Source organism: Heterocephalus glaber, unplaced genomic scaffold (assembly GCF_053883595.1).
Source record: "Heterocephalus glaber isolate CG9 unplaced genomic scaffold, H.glaber_assembly_v1.0 deba00001461, whole genome shotgun sequence".
Taxonomy (NCBI): domain Eukaryota; kingdom Metazoa; phylum Chordata; class Mammalia; order Rodentia; family Bathyergidae; genus Heterocephalus; species Heterocephalus glaber.
This window is the reverse complement of record NW_028258308.1, coordinates 18,679,539-18,707,417: the sequence shown is the minus strand read 5'-3', so window position 1 is coordinate 18,707,417 and position 27,879 is coordinate 18,679,539. Positions and strand designations below refer to the sequence as shown.

Genomic DNA, 27,879 nt, shown 5'->3' with positions numbered 1-27,879 from the left:
ATACTTTAGTATTGCTTAGAGGAAAATGTTATCTCTGAATAAAATTTTTAGAACATATATAAGTTATAGTGAATGTGATTCTGTATTAAGTAAAAATATTCATATTGGAAAACAGGCAGAAATGCTTCCATATTAATCTTTTTTTTTTTGGTACCAGAGATAGAATTCAGGACTTTGAGCTTATGAGGTAGGCGCGGTGCCACTGAGCTAAATCCCTGGCCCTCATATTAATCTTTTCAGAAATTCTTTGGCTCTACTTGGGACTGGACCCAGTATTTTTGCAATGAACTATATCCCCAGCCCATCTTTTATTTTATATTTTAAAACAGGATCTATCTAAGTTGCTAAGTGGCCCAGGCTGGGGTCAAACTTGCCATCTTTCTACTTCCCATATATTAATCTTTAAAGAGAAACAATTACAAAGAACAGTATTGAAAACTAAGTTAGCTGGTGTTAAGATAAGGAATCAACAAGGGTAGATCACAAAAAGGATCATTTCAATTTCTCTAAGTGTTGACCTGAAATTCAAGGAAATACTGTGTTAATTATCTACTGTTACACCCTTCCCCCATAATAGCCATCTTACTCACTTATGATTTTGTGAGTCAGCGATGTGGGCTGGGGGCAGCTAGGTACTTCTGCTCTTCTTGTTCTGGATCACTAATGAAGTTGTGGACCACTGCCACATGAGTTAGGGGATGCTTGGTCTATGAAACCTCTATTAGAATGGCTTTTCTTTGCTCCCTGAGTTCTTATCCTCTAAAGGTTTAGCATGGCCACTTCAGAGGACAATCGTAGAGATGCAAACATACAAGTTCTTTTAAGCTGTTGCTGTGTTACATTTGCTAACATCCCCTTGGCCAAATCATATGGCCTATCCAGGGTTTTTGGTTCTATTACTTTAATGACTACCACAATTTGACAGACTATATTAGTTTCTGGTAGATTATCTGGCGCTCACCCAAATCACATTTAGTGATCCACCACTGCAAATAAATTAAAGTTCACATTTCTTGTCTCTGGTACTGATAATCTTCATAATCTGCTCACAGATTATGAAGGTCCCAGATTAGGAAAGAAACAGAAAAAAGAGCTAGAGTAAAGATGGGCAAGGGAGATAACAGAAAACTGTTTTTGCCAGTTGAGAATGTGGTAATAAAGATCCTATTCACATAGTTTAGCTTTAGTTAACATAATATTTTCAAGACATAAAACATAACACAAAAGAAAAAACTGCAAACTCACTTAAGATTTTGATATCCAATATTAGCAATTGGCAAATTATAAAGCAAATAAATTGTGACTACTTGATAGCCAGTATCTCCAAAATACATATTGGCTAATAAATTTTTGAACTGATATACCTGCTATTTCACTATATTTGTCATCGGAAAAGAACTCGCTGATTACTGTGGCCTGAACGTTCATGGCTCTCTGCAGTTCTTATGTTGAAATCTATGTAATCACCAGTGTGTTAGGAGGTGAGGCTGCTTGGAAGGGATTAGGTCATGAGAGCCCAGCAAACACAAATGGGATGAGTGCCCATATAAGAAGCCTGAGGTTTGCCCCTTTGGACCATGTGAGGACATATATGAATAAAGGAACCATCTCTGAACCAGGTACCTGGCCCTCACCTAACACCTTCTCTGCTGACACCTTGATCTTGGGCTTCCCAGCCTCCAGAACTATGCACATGCACATAAGTATCTATTGCTCAAAAGTCACTAAGTCTATGAAATTCTGATAAAGCAGCCTGAAAGACTAAGACACCAAGGGCAAGACAAATTCATAGCACCAAGAAAGAGTCAAAATCATTTTAAGATCTAAAACTTTAAAAATTATTTAATTTTCATTGTAAAATATACACCGCATAACATTTACTATTTTAACCATCTTTATTTATGGTTCAGCAACATTAAGTGCATTCATTTTGTTATACAATTATCACCACTACCCATGTCCAAAAGTTTTTCCACCAATCTGTACTGAACTTCTGCACCCATCAAACAACTCCACATTCTCTCCTCCCCTCAAACCCTGGGAACCATCATTCTGCTCCATTTCTATGAATCTATTCTAGGTAATCTTATACAAAGGGACCCATACAATATTTGTGTTTTTATGTTTAGCTTATTTCACTTAATCTAATGTCTTTAGGTTTCATCCATATTATAGCATATATCAAAATTTCATTCTTTTTTATGTTTCAATAATATTCCATTGTGTGTGTATTTTATCCCTCTGTTGATGGACATTTGGGTTGTTTTTACCTTTTGGCAATTGTGAATAATGCTGTTATGAGTGAGGGTGTATAGATATGTTTGAGATGCTGTTTTCAATTCTTTTGAGTATATATCCTACAGCAGAACTGCTGGGTCATATTTTTGTATCTTCTTTGGAGGAATATCTACTCAGGTCATTTGAATAGCAAACTTCTGACCACAAGGTAAAAACCTATCCCTGGAAATCAGTACCCATATGGCTTCATCAGGTAGAATTGAATGAAATCCTTTCTTTTAGCCACTAAAAAGAACAGATAAATGGTTCTCTGTATAGTACTTATAGTTAGATCCAAGATATACAAAATGTGTTTAGAATGAACACAGTTCTTTACTGAGATTCCCTAATATGTGGTTAAATCTGTACTTCCTTTCTTTATATTTTCATGAATACCTGTATCAGTGTCCCATTTTTGTGTACCCACTAAATGAGTGTCCTATTTTTGCCGTAACAAATAACTACTAAAACTTAGAAGCTTAAAACAGCATAAATTTATTGTATTGATTCCAGAGGTCAGGAATCTAAAATCAGGCATCTGCAGGCCTGTGTCCCTTCTTCAGGGGAAAATTCATTTCCTCCTGTTTCAGCCTCCCAAGGCAGCTTGCATCCTTCATCCCGTCTCTTCCTCAAATCTGCTTCAGTGTCTAAGCTTCTGCTACTGATTTTGAACTTTTTTTTTTTTTTGGTACCGGGGATCGAACTCAGGACCTTGCACTTTCAAGGCAGGCAGTGGAACCACTGAGCTAAATCCCCAGCCCTGATTTTGAACTTCTTGCCTCTCCTCTTAGGGACTCTTGCGGTTATATTGTGGACACTGGATAATCCAGGTTTAATCTTCCCATTTCCATCCTAATCACATCTGAAAAATCCCCCTTTGCCAAATAAGTTAACATATGAGTATTCATGTGTTCTGGGGATTACGAGGTGGACATTTTTGGCGTGACATTACTCTACCATACCTACAGTGAGCCTCAGAGCCCAACGTGGAATTAAGGCCTTCAACATATTCAGCAGAGATCATTTTTCTTTTAGATTATTTTAACTACATCTCCTTTACCAGTAGAAAGAAGACTTTCTAAAAAAGTGAAAATAGAAGGAAAAAAATGGAAACATTGGGAGTGGAAGGGGCTTGAGAGTGGAATGGGATAAAATATAATTTATTTAAAAAAATAAATAAAATAGCAAAGACCCAGGAAGTCTCTGAAGCTTTAGGCCAGAGCACATGAATGTTAAGTCTCCTGTCCTGAACTTTAGTAATCTTTTCCTAAAGGTTCATAAATATGGACTGCATTTCTTGTGTGTAATTTAATCAGCGTGAATTCTGGGACCTACAGGCTCATTGAAAGCCCAAGATGATTAAGCACCTTGTCAGTCATTCCTGTCAATCTTACCCAAAGACCAGTGAGAAACACCCAGGCTAAGGTGCACTTCCTTTAAAATTCGAAGACTTGATTTATCTCTGTACTGTGCTATTTACCTTCCTGTCATTCTGGCACCACTTTTCTGTTCACACCACCTTTTTGTTGCCATGGACCTGCTCCCATCATCTTCAATAAATGTAGCTGGTTTTTCTTTTGCTAAAAAAAGAAAGAAAGAAAGAAAGAAAAAGCAAGAGGACTTTCTAATGTGTTAGTAGCCCTTGACTGCAAAGAACAGACTATGAACATGGAAAAGTCTCAAATGAACTTTGCTGATATAAAAGCCACACAATAGCCCTCCGTTTTCATTATTGTCCTGTTGGTAATGAATCACAAAGATAACCAGATCAGCCTTCTCTATCAAATTAGCTATCTAATTAGTTATCTATCGAAAACTAAAACTACTCATCCTACAGCATAATAGGTAGGAAGAGGCAGAAACACACGGACCATGCCCTGAGCAACAGACGCCTTTAAGTCTTCCTTTCCTACTCGTCGATGGCCGATCTACATTCCCGAGTTCGCTCACCACCTCGCTCCAAGCCGCCGCAAAAGAGGTCATCAACCACTTCCGGCTTGGGCGCACCCCCCCGCCCCCCGCCATCCGCTCGCTCCGCCCCCGGAAGCTCCCTGCGCAGCTCTCCGGACTCGTGCGCGCGACGCGGGGAGCCGCGTGCAGGCTTGGGGGGGGGCGCGCCTGTACGTCCGTGTGTGCGACTGGGCCCACGAACGCTCCAGCTCCCAGGTGAGCGTCGCGCGGACTTCCTCGCTACGACCCTGCCGGCTAGCAACACGCCACAACCTAGCTCCCGTTCGGGTTCCGTTTGCGGTCTCCGGAGCCCCGGCAGCTGCCAGCACTCGGGGTGGGTACCGCGAAGCTTGCGCGGGAGGTCGGGAGGCGCGTCCGGCCGCGCCCCCAGCCCTCCGCTGCGCAGCCTCAGGTCTGCCTACCCCCCTCTCCGCGGCCCGCGGGTAACCACAACAGAGTCGTCCTGGTGGGGGCGGCGATCCTGCTCCCAGGACTCCTTGGAGGTTGCGTGGGGTCGGGGTCGTGATTGGCTCCAGGGTGAGAGGTGGTCGCGTCCGAAGCCTAGGTTCTGTCTTGAACCCAGACCCGGAGACGTGAGGCGCTTTCGTTTGTCTGATTCCGCCGGAGTTCTGGAGAGGGTCGTAGACGAAGTTTCAACGTTCATGGAAAACAAATCCTTACACTAGGCCAAGATTTTTTTTGTACCGGACTGAATATCTTCTTGGGACCCTATTATATATCTACAGAAATGTAGTGCCACAAAGACAAAACTAGGGTTTGGGGAAAAAATCGAATTCTTTTTCTGTGTATTTTTCTGATGTCTTGTGCAAGCACTAGTTATTTCTATTACTGGCTCCTTCTGAGCTATGCAAATGGTGAGTGTTTAAAACTCTCAGGCAACTTTGGCAAAAACTCACCTTGATGGAGCACCGGAGAGTTATGGTCCGATGAACTGTCATTTAATTTTATCCTTTCCCATTGTGTTGTAAAGAGAATCTTTATTTTAAGAGGCAACCGTTCTTATTCTCTACTGTAATTAAATCTCGCTAACTGAAGTAAATGTTACCAGAGAATTACTTAGTGGATGGGATTATTGGCTATATTTTCCTGTACGTTAAATCATCTGAGTGTTTAAATCCTTACAATAACCTTATCTGTTAGATATTGTGGATCTAAATTTAAACCTGACCTTTCCCAGACCGTGGGCAGTGCACCACCTCTACTGAACTGTGACCACTCAGCTAAGCAGATGGCTTACAGTTCTGATGTGTATTATCTAGAGGGGGTGAGGGAAAAGGACAGGGAACTGTAAGAAAGCTAAGTTGAAAACAAGGTGATTTTCTTGCCTACATAGGTAACAAAGGGCAGAGCTAGGGTTCAATTTCAAGTGTCCTAACTCCAGACTTCTTTGTGGGATAAACATTCTTTAAATAACTAATATTTGTCAGGTCCTCTTCTAGGCCCTGAGGATATAAAGGGTGCACTCCCAGTCTGGTAAGGAATGGATTTTTTTCCCTGTTATGGTACTGGATATTGAACCCCTGGCCTTTACGTTTACCTACATCCCTAGCCCTCTTTACATTTTTCTTTTCTTTTTACATTTTTTAAGACTTGATTGCTCTTAAGTTGCCCAGTCTTGGGTTGAATTTGCTGTCCGGCTTTAGCCCCCTACAGTGCCAGAATTACAGGTGTGTACTACTGTATCACGCTGATTTTTTTTTTTTTTTTTTTTTTTTTTTGAGAGAAAGTCTTGCTATGTTGCCAAAGCTGGTCTGGAACTCCAGGGCTCCTGATTGTCCCATCTCAGCCTCCCAAGTCCTGTAGCTGATGGCCACCTCTAACCAATCCGGTAAGGAGTCCAAGAGTAGGAGAGGGAGAAGAAAACCTCTTCTGTATCCTCTTAGGTTCTGCAGCTGGGTCCCTGGAAATTAAATTGACAACACAGATTAACAAGAGAAAAGGCTACCACATTTTATTATGACATGGGGCTTTCCTGGAAAAGAAGTATTAAGACACCCCCCCCCCCCATCGAACTCAGGACCTTGCACTTGCCAGGCAGGTGGCACTACTGAGCTATATCCCTGGCCCTAAAAGAATCATTTTAAACAGAATGGTACATTGTGAAAACAAGCAAGCAAAAAAGGTTTTTAGGACTTTAGAGGCTGTAAACTGGGAAGGTAAATACAAAGGGGAACTAATGGAAGATACGGGTTCTCTTAGGAAGATTTAACTCATCTCAGCATCAACTTTCTTTTCAATGGCCAGAAACCTTCCCTGGGAGAGAGGAATAATGGCAGTTTTCATTCCTTAGAAGCTTCTGCTTTTAGTCAGATAAAGTAAACTATGGGAAGCCTTTCTGCATTTGTTGGTTTTCAGTTGTCCTCAGCTCTAAATGGTCCTTATGCTGAAATGGCATAATTTGGGGTGGCATGTTGTGATCCCCTTCACAAGCAAGGAAGGAAACTGTTAGCTATGAACAAGGATTTCGTATGGCTCATGGGTAGACTTTGGGATTTAGACTTAGTTGGGGGTTGGGACAGATCCTGTCCTGTGAGAAAGTGTGAATTCTTTTTGCAAGTGGTCATCTAATCTTTTCTACAGCAGGTCTAGGGACTCAAGGCTCATCATCTTCCTTGGAAAGTAGCCCATTCCATTTTTTGAGCAGTTCTTATGTTAAACTTGGAACAGTTGTTCTGTGGACCCTATTTGTTGATACAAATTCTACCTGGGAACTACAAATAGCAAATCTGAAATTTTTTTCAGTGTCACAATCCTGAAATGAAAGTATCTGAACATTCCCTTTCCCTTAGTCATTACTTTTATTTGCTGTTATTAGTCTCTTGTTCTGTAAACTTTTAATCATGACTTTGATTCTAGATTCTCTACCTAGAAGCTAGGATCCTTGGTGTGATTTCCTTCCTCACTTTGCTCGGTCCTGTATCCAGTTACAGGTTGAGCATCCCTAAATCCAAAATGTTTCAAACTCAAAATAATAATTTAAATTAGCCAAATCACTTGTATTTATTTGCTAAGCCTTAGTTTCTTCATTCTTAATGTAAGGGATGTATTAGGAACATATCAGTTCTCTAGCTATTCCTTAATTTAGTTATATTGACACCTAATATTTGTCATTGAGAGAAATGTGAAATCCTCCCAAAATTAACTGTTGGAATTAGGAAGAGCACGAACCCCAGCATTTAAAGTTACCAGAGATTACTAACAGAGGAATTCGTCTGCTGTACTCCTCTCTCTCTCTCTCTCTCTCTCTCTCACACACACACACACACACACGCACGCACGCACGCACGCACGCACGCGCACACACACACACACACAGAGGCATGCTGGAAAATTTAAAAGTTAATGACTTCCAGAATTGTCAGTCTTCTTTCCAGAAATACCTTTGGAATGCTACTTCCTTCTTAGGAAAGGGAATTTGGTCACAGTTTGGGATGGGGGAGCCACTAGTTAATTCAGAGTTTGAAGTCTTATTACCTAGGGCTACAAGTGTATTTAATTTGTTGTACCAATAAGATTTATTCCAGTTTACTTTGGTAGAGGAAAACTGCTGCATGATAAATATGTTTAGCAAGATAAGTGGCAAACACTGGAATGTGTATTTAATTTTAATTGTACAAATCATCCTTTTAACTACGAATATTGCTAAACACGTCCTCTTGTCCTTGTAAGAATCTCTGCGATGGGAGGATCTTGTTATCTTGCCCACTCTTTTTTTTTTTTAAGTAAACAATTTCAACAATTTTTTTTTTGGTACTGGGGATCGAACTCAGGTCCTTGCACTTGTGAGGCAGGTGGCAGAACCACTGAGCTAAATCCCCGGCCCCTTGCCCACTCTTTCCCATTAAAGAATACATAGATATGATACAATAAAAGCAAAAGAGAAAAAAAAAGTCTCAGTTCCTAATCTTATGGAAGCAGAATAGAACAGCAGTAAATAACATGAATCTTTTAAGTGTGCTTGCTTTAGAATCCTGGTTGTGACCCTTCCTTACTGTTTAATTTTGGACAAGATCTTATTCTTCGTTTTCTTACTGGTAAATGTTAATGATACAGTGTCTTAAAGTTGTACATGGAGCATTGCTAGCATATAGTAAATACTGCATTTAGCTGTTAGTAGAATAACAGCATTAATACAAGGGAAGTTTGCTTATGCTAGTAATTTTATTTCCTTAAAATTTAAACAAATTTTTCTGGGGAATGGGGTTGGAATAATCTGAATCATCGATTTGTTTTTTAGAATGTTAAAAAAATGTAAGCTTTTCCATGAATATATTGCCCAATAAAATCAAGTGGAAGCATTCAGTGAAATTAAATCATCTAAAGCTAGTACTAATTCTGAGCAAACCATTGATAAAAATTTATAAGTATCATAATTTTAAAATTGTTTTTCTGCTTAAGATCTTACCTTCACCCTGTAGTCATCTTTTTTTATAATTTTATTTTCAGTTTCTTCAATTTCAAGAAAATATCCCTTCTATATTTGCAATTGAAATTCCAGTGCTGCTTAAACTGGTTCCTGATTTATTCCAGTGTTGCCTCAATCCATTAACAAAGCAGAGTTGTCCTAGATAATGTAATATTGCCTATGACCCTTGAAACTGCTGAAACTGTCTCTAGTAGCACCCAAAGTTTAAACTTTCATTCCATTTTCTTGCTTGTATTGTAGTACTGGTAAATGAGTAATATATTTGATTATTGCATTGTATTTCCTTTAAAAAGACTTAAATTCATTTTACATTGGGTTGTGATCTGCAGTTTATAAAATATTACTCTGGCCTATGCTTTGAAACTTTTTTTTTTTTGAAATTTGAAGAAATTGATAAAAATACTTTTAATTGCAAGGATGTTCTTAACAATGTCGAAGTGAGAAAGGAAAAAACAGTAATTTGTTTATTTCAGAACTTTACATTTTATTTTTAAAGGTAAATTATCTTACCAAAAAGGGTAACTTTTGGGGGCGTCTAATGTTACGTTGGGACTGTTACGAAAACTGTCCACCATTCATTCAGTGGCTGTTTGGATTTGCTTTGTTTTTCTTTTTGAACTTGAGTGGGCAGAATTGGATTGGTATGATTAGTCATACTCTTTAGGTTTGTGAGGACCCATGATTATGGGCCCTTGCCCAATTATGTTTTTACCCCACCTCAGTCTTCCACTTCCTCATAAGGTTATACTTTTAGGTTTTTCATGTATGTCCTTCCAATCCATGCTCTATAACTGTTTCTCTGTTTGTGCCCAGGAAGAATGTAGCATTGTTTTGTGTATGTTTTAAGTTTTATACAATTACAGTATTGTTGCTCATTTAAATCTCCTTTCTTAGTCAACATTATTTCTGTAGATCTCAACTTATTCTTTTTGACTAAAATAGCATATGCTTATATAACATTTTAATTTATTCCTCTTAGTAGACATTGAGATTGTTTCTAATTCCCTGCTATTACAGTGTCATAATGAACATTTCTTCTATATAGGCCCAGGATTAGACAGCCAGGAAGTAGAACCAAGCTTTAAGCTTGGGGGTTGTCTAACTCAGTTCATTGTTTTTCAAACACCAACCTGACTCCCATTCATCATTTATCGCACAAATATTTTTAAAGTAACAGTAATGGAAATTTTTTAAAGTTCCAGTGGGATTGGATTGTTGGTGATTTTTCTTCTAATAGGTCAATTCTTAGTTTCTATTTTGTCCCCCTAGTTTTTGTTTAAATGAATAAATTGTATCATTAATCTAGTATAAATGACAGCTTTATATTTGTGTTTTTCATGCTGATACGTTATCTATATCAGATCTGCAAACTGTTTCAGTAAGGAGTCTGATGGTAAATATTTTGGTCTTTGTTGGTCATAGGCTGACGCAGATACTCAGCTCTGCAGTTCTAGTATGGAAGCTATCAAAGACAAGATGTAAACACATGAATGGGCTGTGTTCTAATAAAACTTTATGTACAAAAACAGATGACAGGCCAGATTTGGTCCTGACCAGTCGTTCGCTGATCCTGGATCTAAATAATTATTTTAATGCCATCATAATTTATCTGTATATAAGTTTTACAATATTACAAGTAATTCTGTAACTTAATACCATTTTCTCTTGGATGTTATATTCTTAGGATAAATATCCAGAAATGAAAATTAAAAGAGGGTGTTAATTTATACAATGAAAAATAATCCTGTATTTTAATATTTATTAGGTGTACATTTTACAGAGAAATGTTTCTTTTTTTCTTCTTTTTTGTTTTTTGGTACCAGTGATTGAACTCGGATCCTTGTGCTTGCGCAGCAGGCGACAAAACCACTGAGCTAAATCCCCAGCCTGAAATGTTTCTTAAATATTAAAATGTACTTATAAACATTTCTGTTTAAACCTAATTTTATTTTAAAATTCTTTTTTTTTTTGGTACGTGGAATCAAACTCAGGATGTTGTGCTTGCCAGCCAGGTGCTATGCAGCTGAGCTACATCCTCGGCCCTATGTTAAAATTTTAAAGCTCACTTCTACTTTGATCTTCATTTAGCTTATAAAATATATTAAAGTTCACTGACCATTGTACACTATTTGCAAACTTACCATCACAGCTTTCTGTATTTTAATTTTCTTAAGTACTTCAAACACCTAAGAAAGTACACTTATAAATCTAATACAGAAAATCTTCCTGCATACCAACAGGTTTGTAAACTAAGACTAAATGTACTAATTTAACCAGTCAGATTTCCTTAAGCATTTAAAAGTAGATTACAGTTAAATTTTTATAAGTCTAAGAAGTGGGGATGTAGCTCAATGGTAGAGTACTTGCCTTGTGTACTTGAGGCCATGGGTTTGATCTGAACACTGCAAAATAATAATACATACAAATTTACAAGTCTAATATATATAAATCTCTAAAGTCTTCAAAGCCTTAAAGGCAGACAAGATTTATTTAATGATGATGAAATGTATTACCACATTTGGGTAAACCGTTATATTAACATACCACATTATAATTAGTAATAAAAGTTTGCTTTATTTGTAAATCATAGGTATACTTGTTTTTATGTCTTCCCTTAGGTTGCAGGCACTTAAACAACTAAAGGCTGCAGAGTATGCTGGCTGTTAGGCTGTGCATTATGTAATCTTTTATTGCCTGACTTGATATAATGGAATTAGTTATAATTTGAATATAAAGAGCACAAAATTGCATTATTAGTTAGAGATTATTGTAAACATTTACATATATACTTTTTCTTTAACAGTGCATATTATTTATGTCTTTTGAATGTCATTATGAACTCATGGCTTTCCACAGAATTATTATTTTTATTTTATATATATTTTCTCTTTATTATTTCTCATTGCTGAATTGTCTAGTATAGAAAGTGACACCCTTTTAAAACTGTATTCTTTGTTTAATTTTAACTACCCCAGGCATATTTGAAAATTGTGCTTTCTGGCAACAATAAAATCCTCCAATAAGATGGCTGTTTTTCTTTGTCTTCAGCAATTATCAGCTGCCTTCCAGGGAATCCTGGGCTTTTTTAGTGGATAATAGTATTAGAGATCAAATTCTGAACTCAAGAATGTGATACTGCTTCTTAGATGGCTTTAATAATATAGGGAAATAGCTTTTTAAGTTTATGACTTTATAGTGTGATTTTTCTAATTCCAATTGTGTGGAATATTAAGATATTTGAAATAATTTTTTAAAATATAACTGTATTACATACATAAGTTTATAGGTCAATTAGTAATGTAAGGTCTGTAACAAAAACAGTGGCTCCTGCCCCAGAGTAGAGGCAACTGTTTTGAAAGTTTTAGTCCATTTCTTCTAGTATTGAACTTATGCATATGTTGTGAGCAATCTATATTAACATAGACCAGACACATTTGTGTACTGTATTTCCACAGTGTCAGACTCCCCCCAACCCACTCCATCTGTCCCAAGGATTGAACACAGGGCCTTCACTCTGATCCTCACCCCTAACTAATCCTTTTAAATATTTAAAATTTGAGACAGCGTCTTGGTAAGTTGCCCAGGGTCTTGAACTTGTGATTCTCCTACCTCTACCTCCCAGACTGACTTTATTGAATAATAATTTCAGAAACTGTTCAATTTTATTCAGCCATATCTTGCTGAGTACTAGGCTTCACTTGATATCCAGTGAGCTAAGCAATTGCAGGTTGTTTTATTCCAATCTTAACTACTAATATTTGTCACACTCAAGTCACACATCACACTTCATCAAGTAATACATAGGTTACAGAAGCTTAGGAGCCCACAGAGATGTGAAAACACCACAGGCGGCCAGATAAGATTACAGACCAGGTTGAGGCTCCAGGGTCAACACAGTACTTTTTTAGAGCATGGAGTTGGTTCAAAGCCCAAGTGTAAACAGCAGACAATTTGAGTGGGCTATGTCAAGCAGGGAGATGCAGTGGAGCCCAGGCCTGGGAGCAGAATACCAGTGTTCCTCACCTGCCGACTTTGTATTCATCCAGCAGATAGTCTGATGAGATGATGGGTTGGTGTGTGTTGCCCTTGTACTCATATTGTTGGGTACCCTTCCTTTGGGTCCAAGTCAGGGAGTTGCATTATTTGTTGGCCTGGTACGTCTAACAAGTCTTGGGCCTGGTTTTCTCTGATGTGGCCTTGATACATCATGTAGTATCTATATCTCTGATTTAATTTGTTAAGTTTACAGATGGTAATTTATTATTATTATTATTATTATTTTTTTGGTGCCGGGGATCCAACTCAGGTCCTTGCGCTTGCGCAGCAGGCAGCGAAACCACTGAGCTAAATCCCTGGCCCCCATTATTAATGTATTTATTGGTTTGTCCCTTATGATTATGTTGTGCAGCAGTAGGGTATTCTTTAAGTTTGATGTATCCAACATTTGGTGGTTATCTATTTGCATACATGAGGTACCAAGTCATTCTGCCTCAACATTGCACTCAGAATGGAGCTGGTGATTAAATATTAGAAGTTTGACTCCAGGCTACCTGTGCAAGCTTGTGTGTGTACCTTAGTTTTTGTACCTCAATAAGAAGGGACAGAGTAAGGTCTTTCCACTGCTTTTGCTTCTACTCCTCTTTTCCCCAGTACTCAGAATTGATCCTACCACTGAGCCACATCTCCAACCCTTTTTATTTTTTATTTTGAGATAGTGTCTCACTAGGTTGCCCAGGCCTGGCTTGAACTTGTGATTTCCTGCCTCAGTCTTGTAAGTAGCTGAGATTATAAGCCTGTGCCACTGTGCCTGGTAGAACTTTTACTTTTAATAGGGATAATATGTTATTTTCTGTTTCCTCTATAACTGCATTGAAGGAACAGAATAGGACAAAGACAGTAAGTACTGAAATATGGAAATTTGTCAATTGTTATGTTACTTCCATTAGAATAATGTTTGGCTAAGCCATTAGCTGCTCTTACAAGGTTTTAGTACCATCCTTCCTTCTAGACTTTTTAATTTATGAAAGGCAGGTTTCCCTAAGTACCCATGTTTGTGATATGCCTGCCTTGATGATCCATAGTTTTTTTGTGAACTTTTTTGTCACATTGGTATAACTTGATATTAACCCTAGATTCCCATCATCAGTTCACTATTTTTAGTTTTGTTTTATAATTTTTCTCTTTATATATCAACCACATTTCTTGGTTTGGGAAAATTATGTCATACCATATTAACAAAAACAGCTTTTGGAAATTACTTTTTAATCTGATAGTTACATTTTTCTCTTTTTCAGACACATTTTTATCATCATGGATCGGTTTGGAGATATATCAGATGGTGAAGTGGACCATTCTTTTTTTGATAGTGACTTTGAAGAAGCAAAGAAATGTGAAAATAACCTAGTTTTTGACAAGCAAAGTGATGACTCTAAAGAGAGAATAGTTAAGGATACAGAAAATACGAACTTGACATTTGGAATACAAACAAAGGAAAATTATCTTACTGACAAAGGAAATGAAAGAAACATGAAAAATCTTCCAGATGAACATCTTGTAGAGAATGACATAGAGACCAGAAGTTCTTTATCATTGACCAATTCAAGATCAAAAGAATTGTTTGATGCTACAACAAGGCATAAAATACATTTGCCCGTTCCAAATAGAATTCCCAAAATTGTAAAAGAAGGTGAGGATGACTACTACACGGATGGAGAGGAAAGCAGTGATGATGGAAAAAAGCGTCATGTGAGATCCAAGTCAGCTAAACCATCTCATAACTTAAAAAAAAGCATGAATAAAAAATATTCCAAAATTAGTTCCTCCTCTTCTTCTTTGTCTTCCTCATCTTCAAGTTTAGGTACAGACTGTTCAGATGCAGGACCTGATATTTCTAAATCTCATTCACGTCCATCATCAAAGAAACATACAATAACCCTCTTATCACCAAAACAAAAATATAAATCAGGAATAAAATCAACAGGAACACAACCTTCAAGTACTAAGCCAAAAATTGGTGACTATACTGAGGAATCTGAAGATACTGTGACAGATGTGACTCCTTTATCAACTCCAGACATCAGCCCTGTTCAGTCTTTTGAACTGGGCACATCACATGACCAAAAAGTAAAAGTTAAAAGACAGGAAAATGTGAGTCAAGGATTATATGAACATGTTGAGGTTTTAAAAAATGATTCAAAATGCTTGAAAGGCAAGAAAGGGAAGGAAAAACATGGGTCTGATTTCACCCTGAAGTCGCCAATATTAGATTCCAGTTCAGATCACAGGTGTAAGCAAAAAGTCTTACATGACACAATGGACCTAAATCATCTTTTAAAAGGTAATGTACTTTTCTTTTTAAAATTTACATATTCGCTGGGCATGGTAGCCCACGCCTATTAATCGCAGCACTTGGGAGGCTGAGGCAGGAGGATCACTGGGAGTTCATGGTCAGCCTGAACTGCATAGCAAGATCTTGTTTCAAGAAAAAAAATTGTATTTTTTAAATTTGAATGTCAGTTTATCAACTGCTATGAATTTGCACTAATTTTTCTAGTAGATATCTTTTATTATTTGAGACGATTGATTTTTTTTTTTCCCTTAGAATTTTAGTAACTTCACCAAATATTACACTGTAAAAATATCTGGAATATCATTTGTATTATTAAGTAAGATACTATATTGCAAAGCTATTTAGGATTAGAAACTTTACACTTGCAGTGCCTTATAGACAAAATGCTTACCCCTCTCTTCCTCAAGCCATGATGCTATCTTTTTTCATAGGCTGCAAGAAAATATATGCAGCAGTTTTTGGTATTCACCCCAGACATGATAGTGTCCAAAGAGAAACTCTTGGACTCGATATGGAAGAAACTTTTTTAGTATTGGGGATCGAACTCAGGACCTTGCCCTTTCGAGGCAGGTGGCAGAACCACTGAGCTAAATCCCTGGCTGGAAGAAACTTTTAAAAGAAGTGCCCCCAGCCAGTTTGCACTTAGTTTCATTGTTTAGATTTGGGTTACACTCCATTCCTGAACTAGTCATTGTCAGGGGGAATGTGATTATTCCCAGCCAGTCAGGCTCACCCTGCCCTGAGTTAAGGGTGGGAGTTGGGAGCAGAATCTGTTAAGGAAGAAAATAGGAATGTTTGCTAATGGGCAATTAACTCTGTCTACCAGAGCTTCTCAGACTTTAAGATGCATGTAAGTTGTCTCTGGCATCTTTAATTCAGATTCTGGTTTAGTAAAAAGAGTAGAGCCCAAATAGCTACATTTCTAACCAGCACTCAGTTGTTAGAAATAATCCAAAGATCATCCTCTGTGTATTAAGACACTAAATTACTTTTTTACATTTAAAATAAATACAGGTATCCCTTACTATTCTTTTCTAGCCAATTTCTGAAATTTAGCTAGAATAGCAAATCTATAATTTTTAAGTCTTAAATGAGAAAAATAATAATTACACTCCAGATTCCTGAGCAGTTTCTCCAAATATAATTAAAATACTATGGAAAAATTTCAACACAGATGGTGGTGAAACAAGCTTCATTCAAACTGCAGGACAGTAGAGAACCCTGTTCTAAGACATTTGTCAGTAAATGATGCCCAGGGCTTTTAAGGCACGGGAACAAAGGTGGCCTTTTGCCAGTTTGAAATCCATAATTTGATAATCTACTAAGGATTCTATATAAAAAAATATTTTAAACACTAATTATGACTATCAGTCCACTATATTAAGGTATATCTATATTTTTAAAATCATTATTTATGTTCCATTTATATATTGGCTCTTTTTAGATCCAAGAATATTTTCATAAATTTTTCTCTTTTCCCCCATGTAACTAAACCGTGATGATGGAAGTGATTGCACAGCTAGGCTTATGCCCCCATTAGCTCAAATAATTTTTTCATAATCCTTTTCATTTACTTGGAAGATAAATCCACTTAATTTGGGAAGATTATAGTGACAGTGTATAACATATTTAAACATTTTTGAGAACAGTTTGTGATCCTGTCAGAAAAAAACAGGAAAGCAAGTGTAGTCGGCATTCTCTGAATTTAAACATTTTCATTGCCTTAAGTACAAAAATACATCTAAAAAATTTATAGATTCTGGTAGTGAATTTTGAGGGAGTAAAAAATTTCACGTTTTACAGTAGATATTAGGCAAGAATTCAGATAGTAAGGGATGCCTATATAGCTAACTGTTAACATTTACTGGTTTAAAAGAACTTGTTTATTAAATATAAGTTTGAACTATAAAATATTAAGCATGTGAAACAACGATTAATAAAAGAATATAAAATCAAATATGCCAGTAGAGACCATGGAATGGTTAAACAGTGATGAATTGGATACTTACATAGCAAGATGGAAAAAATTCTAGAAATAGAATAAGAAAATTTTAGGCTTCTGGATGTTACCCACATGACTGTAAACAAGCTAGTAACCAATTTTTCATTTGTGGATGAAATAATTGATGTACATTGCTAACGTCCATTCTAAATTCAGAGTTGTGGGGTCCTGTGAGGATTGTTAGATCGGTGTTTTTTGGCATTATTAGATATATGACTTGGAAGTAAACCTTGAAATATTAGTAAAATTTCTGAACATTCAGTTATCTCAGTTGGAAGGCTGACTTGGGGAACTTCCCATTCCTACTCCAAACCTGTCTTTGCTATGTAAATGTTAAAAGAGTGAGCTTGGAATTGGACCTTTAACCTTGAGCTATATAAATCCTTGAATAGGCAAAAAGGCCCTTAAAAACAAGTAGTAGAGCCCAGCCTGGTGGCACATGCCTGTAATCCCAGTACTTTGGAGGCTGAGGGAGAGGAATGATTGGTAATTCAAGGCTACCCTAGGTTAATATAGGTAGACCCTGTCTCAGAACCAAAAACAGGAGGAGAAAACAAGTTTTGACTCAGGTTATGATATGAACCTTACATATTCGGAGAGTATTAATTTGAAAGTCTGTTTCATACTTTGTGTGTATAAAATAAGGTCACTTGGGAAGAATCTGAAAGGACAAAATAGAGACAGTCTAGAAATGCATGCCCTCAAAATGTACCACACAGGATATGTATGAAATAATCACTAAAGGATTTTTTTTTTTACTAAAGGATGTTTTTGAGAAGAAAAACAAATAATATAAGAAAGAAGTGGAACTGAGGTACCACTGATGAGCAGATAAACTGATTTCTTTTTTTATTAAAGTGATAACAGCATGGGAGGGAATGAAGTGACGTGTCTCATGCAAGGGGAATATACAGAGCCTGTTAGAGCCCCATAAGAAAGAGGATGTTTCTGGTCATTGTGGGGCACACACGAGTAATCCCAGCACTGTGGGAAGCTGAGGCAGAAGCATTGCAAGTTCAAGCCCAGCCTGGGTAATTTAGTGATTTAGTGACACTATGTCTCAAATTTTTAAAAAGGGCTGGGGACATAGCTCAGTGTGAAGACCCTGGGTTCAATCCCCAGTACTGAGGGAAAAAAAAATGACTGTCCTGAAATCAGCTACTAATAAACCTAACCCAGCAGCTGCCAAATACTATGAAACAATTGAGAAAGCTGAAATCAACAGAGGTCGTATTCTCATGATAAAGAGCTAATATTTAAAACAGTTTAAAGAGCAAGTTCAGTGATTTTAGAGGTTACCTACAAAGACAAAACTATTTTCACTAAGACTAAGCTTGGCTTGCCTTTTTTTGTTTTGTTTTGTTTTGTTTGTTTTTTGTGGTTTTTTTGTACCGGGGATCGAACTCGTGTACTGGGGATCGAACTCGGGACCTTGTGCTTCCGAGGCAAGAACTGAAACCACAGCTAAATCCCCGGCCCCAAGCTTAACTTGCTTTTTACATTTTCCTGATACAAGTTGAGTCTTCCAGGGAGTGACTTGACAATGTCAGCACAACCAAAACAGTGGTTTTTTCTTTTTTTAAAACTAATAAATCTTATTTTATCCCATTCCACCCTTCAAGCCCCCTCCCGTCCCTATGTACAAAAGCTTTGTTTCCATTTTTCCTTTCTATTTTCTCTAGTGGTCTTCTCTTAAGCCAGCCATTAAAATTTTTGCAAAACTGTTAAATTTTGCCGTTAATGTTTTTGTTTCTTATAAAATTTTTATATTAACATATAATTGGTTTATTGTAGAAGAGTGAATAAATTTCTTCAAAGCTTTTTACTTTAATTTCTAATACAGTAAATAATGATATACGTGTGCAACCTACATAGCCATTCCTTGAGGTTCTCAACCTATAGAAGTATAAAGGAATCCTGAGGCCAGAAAGTTTAAGAATTTTTAGAAGAATGGAACGAGGACATGTGATTGTAATATTTAAAGTTCAAAACTTTAGAGAATATTTTAGAGAAAAAATTTTTAGCCTAGTAAATCTTCCAAAACTGGGAGGAAAAAAGTAACAAAAAGGCATTTTTTTTCCTAAAACAAAAATAAGAATAGTAAAAGTAAGATTGTGGAGAGAAGAAAAAGCCAAACAAGTGAATGGTTTTAACTCATCAGAAGACACTGTCACTGTATTGAAAATGAAACCAGTAATACTACCTATCCTTAAAAATGAAGGACATTCTGACCTATGCTACAATGTGAATGAACCTCAAGGAAATTATGCTGAGTGAAATAAGCTCGTCTCAAAAAAGGCAAAATTTTTTTTCTTTTATATAAATGAAAGTTTTAATCTTTGACCAATATCTCCTCAATTATCTTTTAAACCATACCCCCTTCTGGTAAGCATCATTCTACTCTCTACTTCTATTGAGATCAATATTTTTTTGTTTCCACATATGAGTGATATGGTGCTGTAGTTGTGCCTGGTTTATTTTAATTAACAAAATATGTTTCAAATTTATCCATTTTGTTGTACTTGACAGGATTTCCTTTCTTTATATGGCTGAATAGTATTGCCTGTGAAAATGCCATATTTTCTTCACCTGTTCATTGCTTTTTACATGCTATCTTGTAAGATTCTACGAAACCTCCTAATTCTTTTTCATCCTGTTTTTCTTTTATTCTCTGAGTATGTTCAAATAATTTGTCTTCAAATTCACAGATTCTTCCGCATGATCAGTTCTGATATTTGTTCTATTTCATTTTTGGTCTTGTTCCTTATATTTTCAGCTCCAGGATTTGGTTACATTTTTATTTTATTTTAATCTGTATTAATTTTCTCTCTCCAGTCACTTACTGTTTTCCTCAATTTGCTGAATTGCTTTTGTGTATTTTCTTGAACTTTTCTGAGGTTCTTTGAAACAACTATTTTGAATTCTTTTCAGATAGTTTGTATATCTGTTTCATTAGGGTTGGTCATTGCTTGTATGTTTTGCCCTTTTGGTTATGTTGTAGTTTCTTGATTGTTATCCATCTTTATGATGTGCATTGAAGTCAGCTCATTTGAGGAAGGAGCTATTTATTGTAGTCTTTATAGTTTGGGTGTATCTGGAAAAGCCCTTCAATAGTAATCCTCTTCAGGAATTCAGGACAGGCTGTCTGGTATGGTGCTAAACCTGGGGCCATTTCAGTACATGTCGTGCTTGGGAAATGACAAGAGAATAGAGTCTCATGTGGGTGGCTGAAATCCAGGCCACGGAGGCCTGCCTGCTGTAGAAAGCTGTCGAAAGTTTGGGGCCACTGGAGAGTGTCGGTGTTGTTATGGGCTGGATATTGAGTTTACCACATAAGCATAAATGAAGCCTTGGCTATATGTTTTGACTTGGTGCTAATACAGATCTGGAGGCTCAGTCTATGAGTATTTGTTTGGAACCTGCAGCCAGAGTAGGTTCTTCCTTGTGCTGAGTCTTATTGTTTGGGGATCCAAAGTAAAACCCTGTGTTCACTTCTGTCTTTTTCCTTGAAGTAAACAGTGTCTGTGTTCACGGTTCTGCCAACCAAGAAAAGCCCGGGTCCTGATGGCTTCACTGCTGAATTCTATAAGACATTTAGAGAAGAACTACTGCCACTACCGTTTAAAAGACAAATTCTTTATAATTCCACTTATATAAGGTACTTAGAGTAATTCCAGTTAACAAGACAGAAAGTAGAACTATGATTCCCAGAGGCTAGGGAAGGGGAGATGGGGATTCTTCCCTTTCAGTATGTAGAGTTTCAGTTTTCCAGGGTAAGAGTTTTGGAGGGGGTGGTGGTGATGGTTCCACAACATGATGAAGGTATATAATAGCACTGGGATGTACACTTAAAGTTCAGATGGTAAATTTCTTGTATTTTACCACAGTAAAATAAATGGAAAACAAACACTAGCTCTTTTGATAAGGCTTCTGTTGTGCTAAGCATAGGTGTTCAAACACTAAAAGAATTGGGAAAGAGCAAACAAAATCCAACAGGAAAAATGAAGAGTAAAAGCTTAAATAAAGATATGCTGAGTATATCTCCTTTTAAAAGGAGAAAATAGAAGTATCGATCCTGTTGATAAATAAGATAATTTAAGATTTGAGAACTTCTAAAAGAGATACAACATGGGTAGTTTTGTTAGTAAATGGGTGTTTTTGTTAGTAAATGGGCCAGGTATACCAAAAAGATGTAGCAGTCTTTGACTTTGAACTTATGGTAAAAGTAAACAGAACTAGACAGTAAAATTGACAAATGCTTAACCACCAGGGAAGATTGATAATCAGATGAGAAAGCAGAAAAAGTGTTAACTCTGTGCTTGCCCCACTAGTATTCTGTTTATCTGTCACAATGTTTTTCTTTTCTCCCTCCTCCCATCCTCCCTCCCCTTACCCTCCTCCCTCCTACCCTTCCTTTCCCCTTCTCTCTTCCCTTTCCTCCTCTTCCTTCTTCTCTTCTTTTTCTTTGGTACTGGGGACCGAATGCAGGACCTTGCACTTACCAGGCAGGCGCGGTGCCAGTGAGCTAAATCCCCGGCCCTCCTCTTCTTTCTTTGTGGCACTAGGGTTTGAATCCAGGGCCTTATGCATTCTAGGCAAGCACTCTACATCCCCAGCTGTCTTAGTCACTTTCCAGTCACTAGATACAATACTTGACAACCACCACTTAAAGGAGAGCTTTATTTTGGCTCATGGTTTTTAAAGAATTCAGTCCATAGTAGTCAGCTGGCTCCAAGGCAGGAAGGGCATAGTGGAAGGGTCTGGCAGAGGAAAACTGCTCACATCTTGATGGCCAGGAAGCAGAGACAGAAGAGAACAGTTGGGAAGAGAGATCTACCCTTCCAGGTTACACCCCCAGTGACCTGTGAACACAGGCTTTTGGGACACAGTCTAGATCTTTACCGTAACAGAAGCCCTTATCACAATATTTATTAGAAAAGTGATACAACAGTCAGTTACTCTGTATGTAACAAACGATGCCATCACTTGAAAGATTCAAAAGTAGGGGTGACTCAGTGGCTTGGGACTGGAATCACCTGAATGCTTATTTACTCATGTGTCAGGTGCCTGGGATTAGGACAACTGGAAGATGAGGACTACTGACAGAAGGCCCACACATGGTCTGCCTCTCCATGTGGCCTGGCCTCCTTACATATGGCCTGGCGTCCTCCATATGGCACCTTCAGAGTAACTGGACTATCTTATATAGTAGCTCAAGGTTCCAAGCATAAGTGTTCTAGGAAACAATACAGAAATCGCATTTCCTTTTATTACCTAGCCTTTGAAGTCACATAGCATCATTTCTTAGGCACTTTGTTGAAGTACTCGTAAATGCTCCCAGATTTAAACGGACATAGTACCTCTTAATGAAATGTCAAATAATTTATAGACATCTTAATAGCTCTTCAGTCCTATTTCTGGCTTTATATTTATTTACTTATATTCTTCCCTTAAGCAAAACTGTATTCCCCCTTTTCCAGTGATGCCACCAATCTTGCGATCCAAGACCTAAATCAGATCTAGCTGAGATTCCTCCGGTGTGGTTTTTCAGGTACAGTTTTTTGACTGTTTTGAGAATCTTTTGCTGAGAGAGATGAGTAGTAGTTTTAATTCTAAACCCCATAAGTCCTGACTCTCATATTCCTTATAAATTTTGCTTGAAAACTGATCAGTTTCTTTTTTTTAACCTCATCTCTCTATCCTATCTTATTGTTGATAAAATTGGTACTTTCACCATTTCTGTTGATAATCTGTTTATTTAACCCATCAATGCAGTAGGAATTTTTTACATTTTCCTTGTCACCACAGTCAGCGGTGTTGCTGAACAGTCTGCCACTTTATCCTCTCAGGCTTTATTGACAGTCTTCTCCAGGCTTTTTAGCAGTACTTGCCACCAGGTCTTCAAGCTAATGCCATGTATTTTAGGTTTTTTCAGTAGGACTGTACTTCCTGGCACCAAATTTTGTTTTAATTACTTCTGCTTTTATCACAAAACTTGTCTGAAACAACAGTCTTGGATCACTCAAAGACTAGGATCACTGTGCCTATACATGTCCTCTTTGTGTGACTTGGTGTGTTCACAGTGTGGCAGCCTCATGGTAATTAACCTGTATGGTGGCTCCAGGCTCCAAGCACCAGTTGTACAGCAAACAAAGTGGGGAGGGGTTGCATCTCCTATTATTACCTAGCCGTAAAAGTCATATCATTTTGGCTGTATCCTGCAGTTACAAGCCTGCCTACCCAAATTGAAAAGAAGGGAACGGGAAGAATGTCACAGAATTTCTCATCTAGCAAGTTGTTAATAAAGAAGGCAAAGAAATTTGGTAAATTTAGTTGTTCCTTTGACTTGTGATCTTTGTTGCAAGTGTAGATTTTTTTAATTTTTAAAAATATCAATTTATGGGCTAGGGATTTAGCTCAGTGGCACCGTGCCTGCCTTGCAAGCTCAAGGTCCTGAGTTTGATCCCTGGTACCACAAAAACAAAGCAAAAAAAAATACCAATTTACAAAGCACATGCCATTGTTATGTAATAAGGGTAATGAATATGGCTTCAAGATGAATTTTTTAAAAGACTGTTAAAAGATTAATAAAGACTACTACTTGGGACAACATTTCCAGTGGTAGCATCTCACATAAATTTTCAAAAAGCCGTATGTTAGACAGCTTAGATGAAAGTAAAGCTGATGATCTAATGATTTCAAATGATTTCAGAAGTGGCTCTAATGAAGGCAGACTGAAGTATGTGTGAAGAGTCCAACACAGTTGTTTCACTAAGGATAATTAGGGACAGGCAATATTTCTAGATGTATAAATTTAAATATAAATATAAATACATCTGTATTCTTGACAGTTTATTCAAGTTTTTCAGATCATCTTTGTTGACATATATTTGTGGTTGCCAATTATTAACATTTATAAAGTATATAGTATTATATACTAAAGCATATTGTAAACCATGTAGCCACTTTAGAAAAATGTAATAGTGATACTTGCAATCAGTATATAAGCCCTCCATATATATTTTTTCAACAATGAGAACTAGAATGCTGGGTTTGTTTTTGTTTTTAGCTAAATTAGATTAATTGTCTTTTTAAAAAGAATTTGCTGCTCTATTTCACTTTCACAACTTTAAAAATGTCTTTAGGAAAAATAGCTCAGTTTTCTTTAGAATTACGTTTTATTTATTTATTTATTTTTGCAAACAAAACCTTTTATTTTAAACCAAAAGTCAGCAGGTGGCCACAACTATCCATGTTTCATTAAAATCGCATAAAACCTAGGTACAAAAGCACCACTGATTATTGCTCTAGAAAAATTGCATGAAAATTTCAAATATGCACAGTAAAAACACCACAGTATGCACAGGACTGAATTCTTAAAGCAGGTGCATGGACTGCTCAATCAGTTTTATACACAGCTTCCAATATTAAGATAGTATTTATTTTACTTGATAATAATGAAAACTTTGAAAAAGCATGACTATGAGAGGGTAAAATGTCCATCCTTATACACTTTGTTTGCCTACTAGTAGAGTCCCAAAATATTTGCATTTACAAAATGCTTGGTAAAAATAGCTTTTAAAAGGTGTCCCAAGAGGTACATAAAATCACCTCCAACTTTTTGTGACAATTCATTCTCCCTCGTTATCTACAGATTCAGTTTTCTGTGTGTTCCTTTCCAGCTTCTTGCTTTTCTTCCTTCTTCCCTTTAGCACCTCTGTTAACCTTTGTTCCAGGTTCTTTCTTAGTAGATGTTTTTCTTGGTTTAGGTTCAGGTTTTAGTGGAGTAGGTTTCGTGGACAATCTGGCAGACCGTCTTGTGGGTTCCTGTTTAGTTACTTTGGATCCATCTTTGCCCTCTGTATTCTCTGAAGACTTTCTCTTCGGCATAATGACCATCCGGTCGGCGGCAAGTACAGCAACCGGCTCGGACTGTGGGCTCCCGGATGCCGCCTAGCCGCCGCGTTGCCACTCCCGCGCAGGGCCACCCTAGAATTACATTTTAAAGAGTTTCCTACATAGCTAAATTAATCTAGAAACCTTATTCTACAAAATAATTGTTTCTTTTGAAGCAAGATAATATATGGCACAGGCACATCTGTATCTTTCTAGATGCATTCTCATTTAGATTTTGTCGTTAACTTAGTGTGGTTTTCAGCAAATTTCCAACTAAAATTAATTTGTTGATTTTTCCTATCAGAAAGCCAGTGTGTATGTTTGTTTGTTGTAATTTTTGTGATCTTAGATAGTTTTGGAATTAAATATAGGGAGGTCAGATTACTGGTTTTGTGACCTTGCCTAAATGATTTTTTTATGCACCATACTTGTTTTTAATTGTGGGTTAAAAATATCCCTTTACTTTACAGTACCATGCTTTTAACAGCATAAAATATGAACTATGTAAAAGAAATAACAAAGATACTAAAGGGAAGCCACACATGCCTATAATACCAATACACTGGGAGACTGGGGAAAGAAAATTGCAAGTTTGATCCCAGCACCAGCAATTTAGCAACACCCTGTCTCAAAATAAGAAAAAGCGCTGGGGATGTAGCTAAACTCAAAGGTCCTGGGTTCAGTCTCCAGTAACACCAGGTAGGGGGTGGGAGATGGAGGTAGGAGGGAAGGATAGTTAAGGAAAAACAAAGGACAGTTACTTTTAAATGCAATTTTTAAAATTAATTTTATTGATACATTTTAGGTATATAATATAATGCCATTCATCATTGGAAATTTGCACCTTTACATAATCCATCTTGGTTCTTATTTTTTCCCCATTCCCCTGCCTTCCCTTCACCCCTCCACCCCTCCCTATCTACAAAGACTTTGTTTCCATTTTTTTCTTTTTCTCATATTCCCTTCCCTTCCTTCTTTTCCCCTACCCCTCGCACTTCCTCTTCCTCTTTGCCCCTTTTCTTCGTATTTCACATTAGCTATCATACGTTTTAGTCCTTATTTACACTTTCAGTTTCTCACTAGAGAGACTATTCAGTATTTACACATGTGTGTGCTATTTATTTCACTTGAGTGTCGCCTCAATGTGCATCCATTTAGCTGTAAATGTCTCTAGTTTTCTCGTTCTTTATGGCTGAGTAGTACTCCATTTTATGAAAAAAACCCATTTTCTTTATCCAGTCTGCAGTTGATAGGCAATTAGGTTGCTTCCAAGTTTCAGCTGTCACGAGTTGTGCTGCTTTGAGCATAGGTGCACATAGATCACTGTGGTATGATTCTTTTAATTCTTTGGAGAAGATACCCAGCAGGGGAATAGCGAGGTCAAATGGGACTTCCAATCCTAGTTTTTTGATTTCACTGATTTCCACAGTAGTTGCACCACTCTACACTCCCACCAGCAGAGGAGTAGGGTTCCTCTTTCCCTACAGCCCCACCAGCATTTGTTATTGGTTGATTTCATGATAGCAGCCATTCTTTCTGGAGTGAGGTGGAATCTCAGCATTGTTTTCATTTGCATCTCAAATGACCAGTGATGTTGAACATTTTTTCATATGTTTATTTGCTATTTCTTCTTTGTGTGAGAAATGTCTGTTCATTTCAGTTGCCCATTTTTGGATTGGGTCTTTAAATTTGGGAGGTCTGATTTTTTTATGTTCTTTATAGATTTGAGATAGTCGACCTTTGTCTAAGGAAGAGCAGGTGAAGATTTTTTTCCACATTGTGGGTTGTCTCTTCAAACTGTTGGTGGTTTGTCTTGCTGTGCAGGAGCTTTGTAGTAAGAAGAGTTCCCACTTGTTGATTGTGGAAGAGTTCCCACTTGTTGATTGTTTGTGCTAGTTCACGGGCAACTGAGGTTTTATTCATAAAATCTTTTCCTACACTAGTGTCTTCAAGGGTTCTACCTAACCTCTGTTCCAGCTGGTTTAGTGTTTCCGTTTTAATATTAAGATCTTTAATCCATTTCGGTTTTACTTTAGTGCATGGTGAGAGACATAGGTCTAGTTTTAATCTTTGACAAGTTGAAACCCAGTTTTTCCAGAACCATTTATTAAAGAGGGTATCTTTCCTCCAGTGAGGGTGTTTGGCTCCTTTGTCAAAGATGACGTGGCTGAGTGTGTCTGGAGTTGTTTCTGTATCTTCTAATCTGTTCCACTGATCCTCAGATCTGTTTCTTTGCCAGTACCATGCTGTTTTTTTGGGTTGTTTTTTTTTTTTTTTTTTTTTTGGTACTGGGGATCAAACTCGGGACCTTGCACTTGCACGGCAGACACTGGAACCACTGAGCTAAATCCCCAGCCCACCATGCTGTTTTTATCACAGTAGCTTTTCAGTATAGTTTCAAGTTGAGGGTTGTGATACCCCCTTGCCATGTCTCTGTTGCCTAGAATTGCTTTTGGTATTCTGGGTCTGTTCTTGTTCCAAATGAATTTTTGGATTGTTTTCTCAAGGTCTATGAAGTATACTGCTGGAATTTCAGTTGGGATTGCATTGAATCTATAGAGCAGTTTTGGAAGTATGGCCATTTTCACTATGTTGAGTCTTCCTACCCAGGAGCAAGGGATGTCTTTCCATTTTCTGATATTGTCTTCAATTTCTCTTTTCAGAGTGCTATAGTTTTCATAGAAGAGGTCTTTGATTTCTTTTGGTAGGATGCTATTGTGAAAGGAATTGTTTGCCCCACTTCTCTCTCAGTGAGTCTGTTGTTCCTGTACAGGAAAACTATTGATTTTTGTGTGTTGACCTTGTATCCAGCTACTTTACTAAATTTGGTTATTAAGAGTAGAAGACTTCTGTCTATTAATGAGCTGTAAGAGTTCTTTATATATTCTGGTCATAGGTTATATGCATTATAAGTATGGTCTGTTTAAGGACTACTTTTCATTTTAATGATGTCATTTA

The 27,879-nt window shown here is 37.3% G+C and overlaps 1 protein-coding gene, 1 long non-coding RNA gene and 1 pseudogene across 6 annotated transcripts in view; 1 reads left to right on the top strand and 2 right to left on the bottom strand.

The window, feature by feature from the left end:
• Positions 1–1,876: 1,876 nt before the first annotated feature.
• LOC147826743 (uncharacterized) lies at positions 1,877–4,355 on the bottom strand. Its single transcript, XR_015453443.1, has 2 exons — positions 4,149–4,355; positions 1,877–3,857 (listed from the first exon to the last, which is right to left on the bottom strand). It is a non-coding gene; the product is annotated as an uncharacterized LOC147826743 (long non-coding RNA).
• Positions 4,315–27,879, top strand: part of Cfap97 (cilia and flagella associated protein 97) — a 45,741-nt gene continuing 22,176 nt past the window's right edge. The window contains exons 1-3 of one of the 5 annotated variants that reach the window (XM_087217095.1): positions 4,318–4,443; positions 5,972–6,076; positions 13,969–15,011. In XM_087217095.1, the coding sequence (XP_087073221.1) occupies positions 13,985–15,011 (1,027 nt within the window). In that variant the 5' untranslated portion in view covers positions 4,318–4,443; positions 5,972–6,076; positions 13,969–13,984. Of the gene's footprint in view, positions 4,562–4,589; positions 5,103–5,971; positions 6,077–13,968; positions 15,012–27,879 lie in introns of those variants that run through there. The other 4 variants (XM_087217094.1, XM_087217096.1, XM_087217097.1 and 1 more) reach the window with 4 other exon arrangements.
• LOC101706761 (high mobility group nucleosome-binding domain-containing protein 3 pseudogene) lies at positions 24,622–24,980 on the bottom strand (annotated as a pseudogene).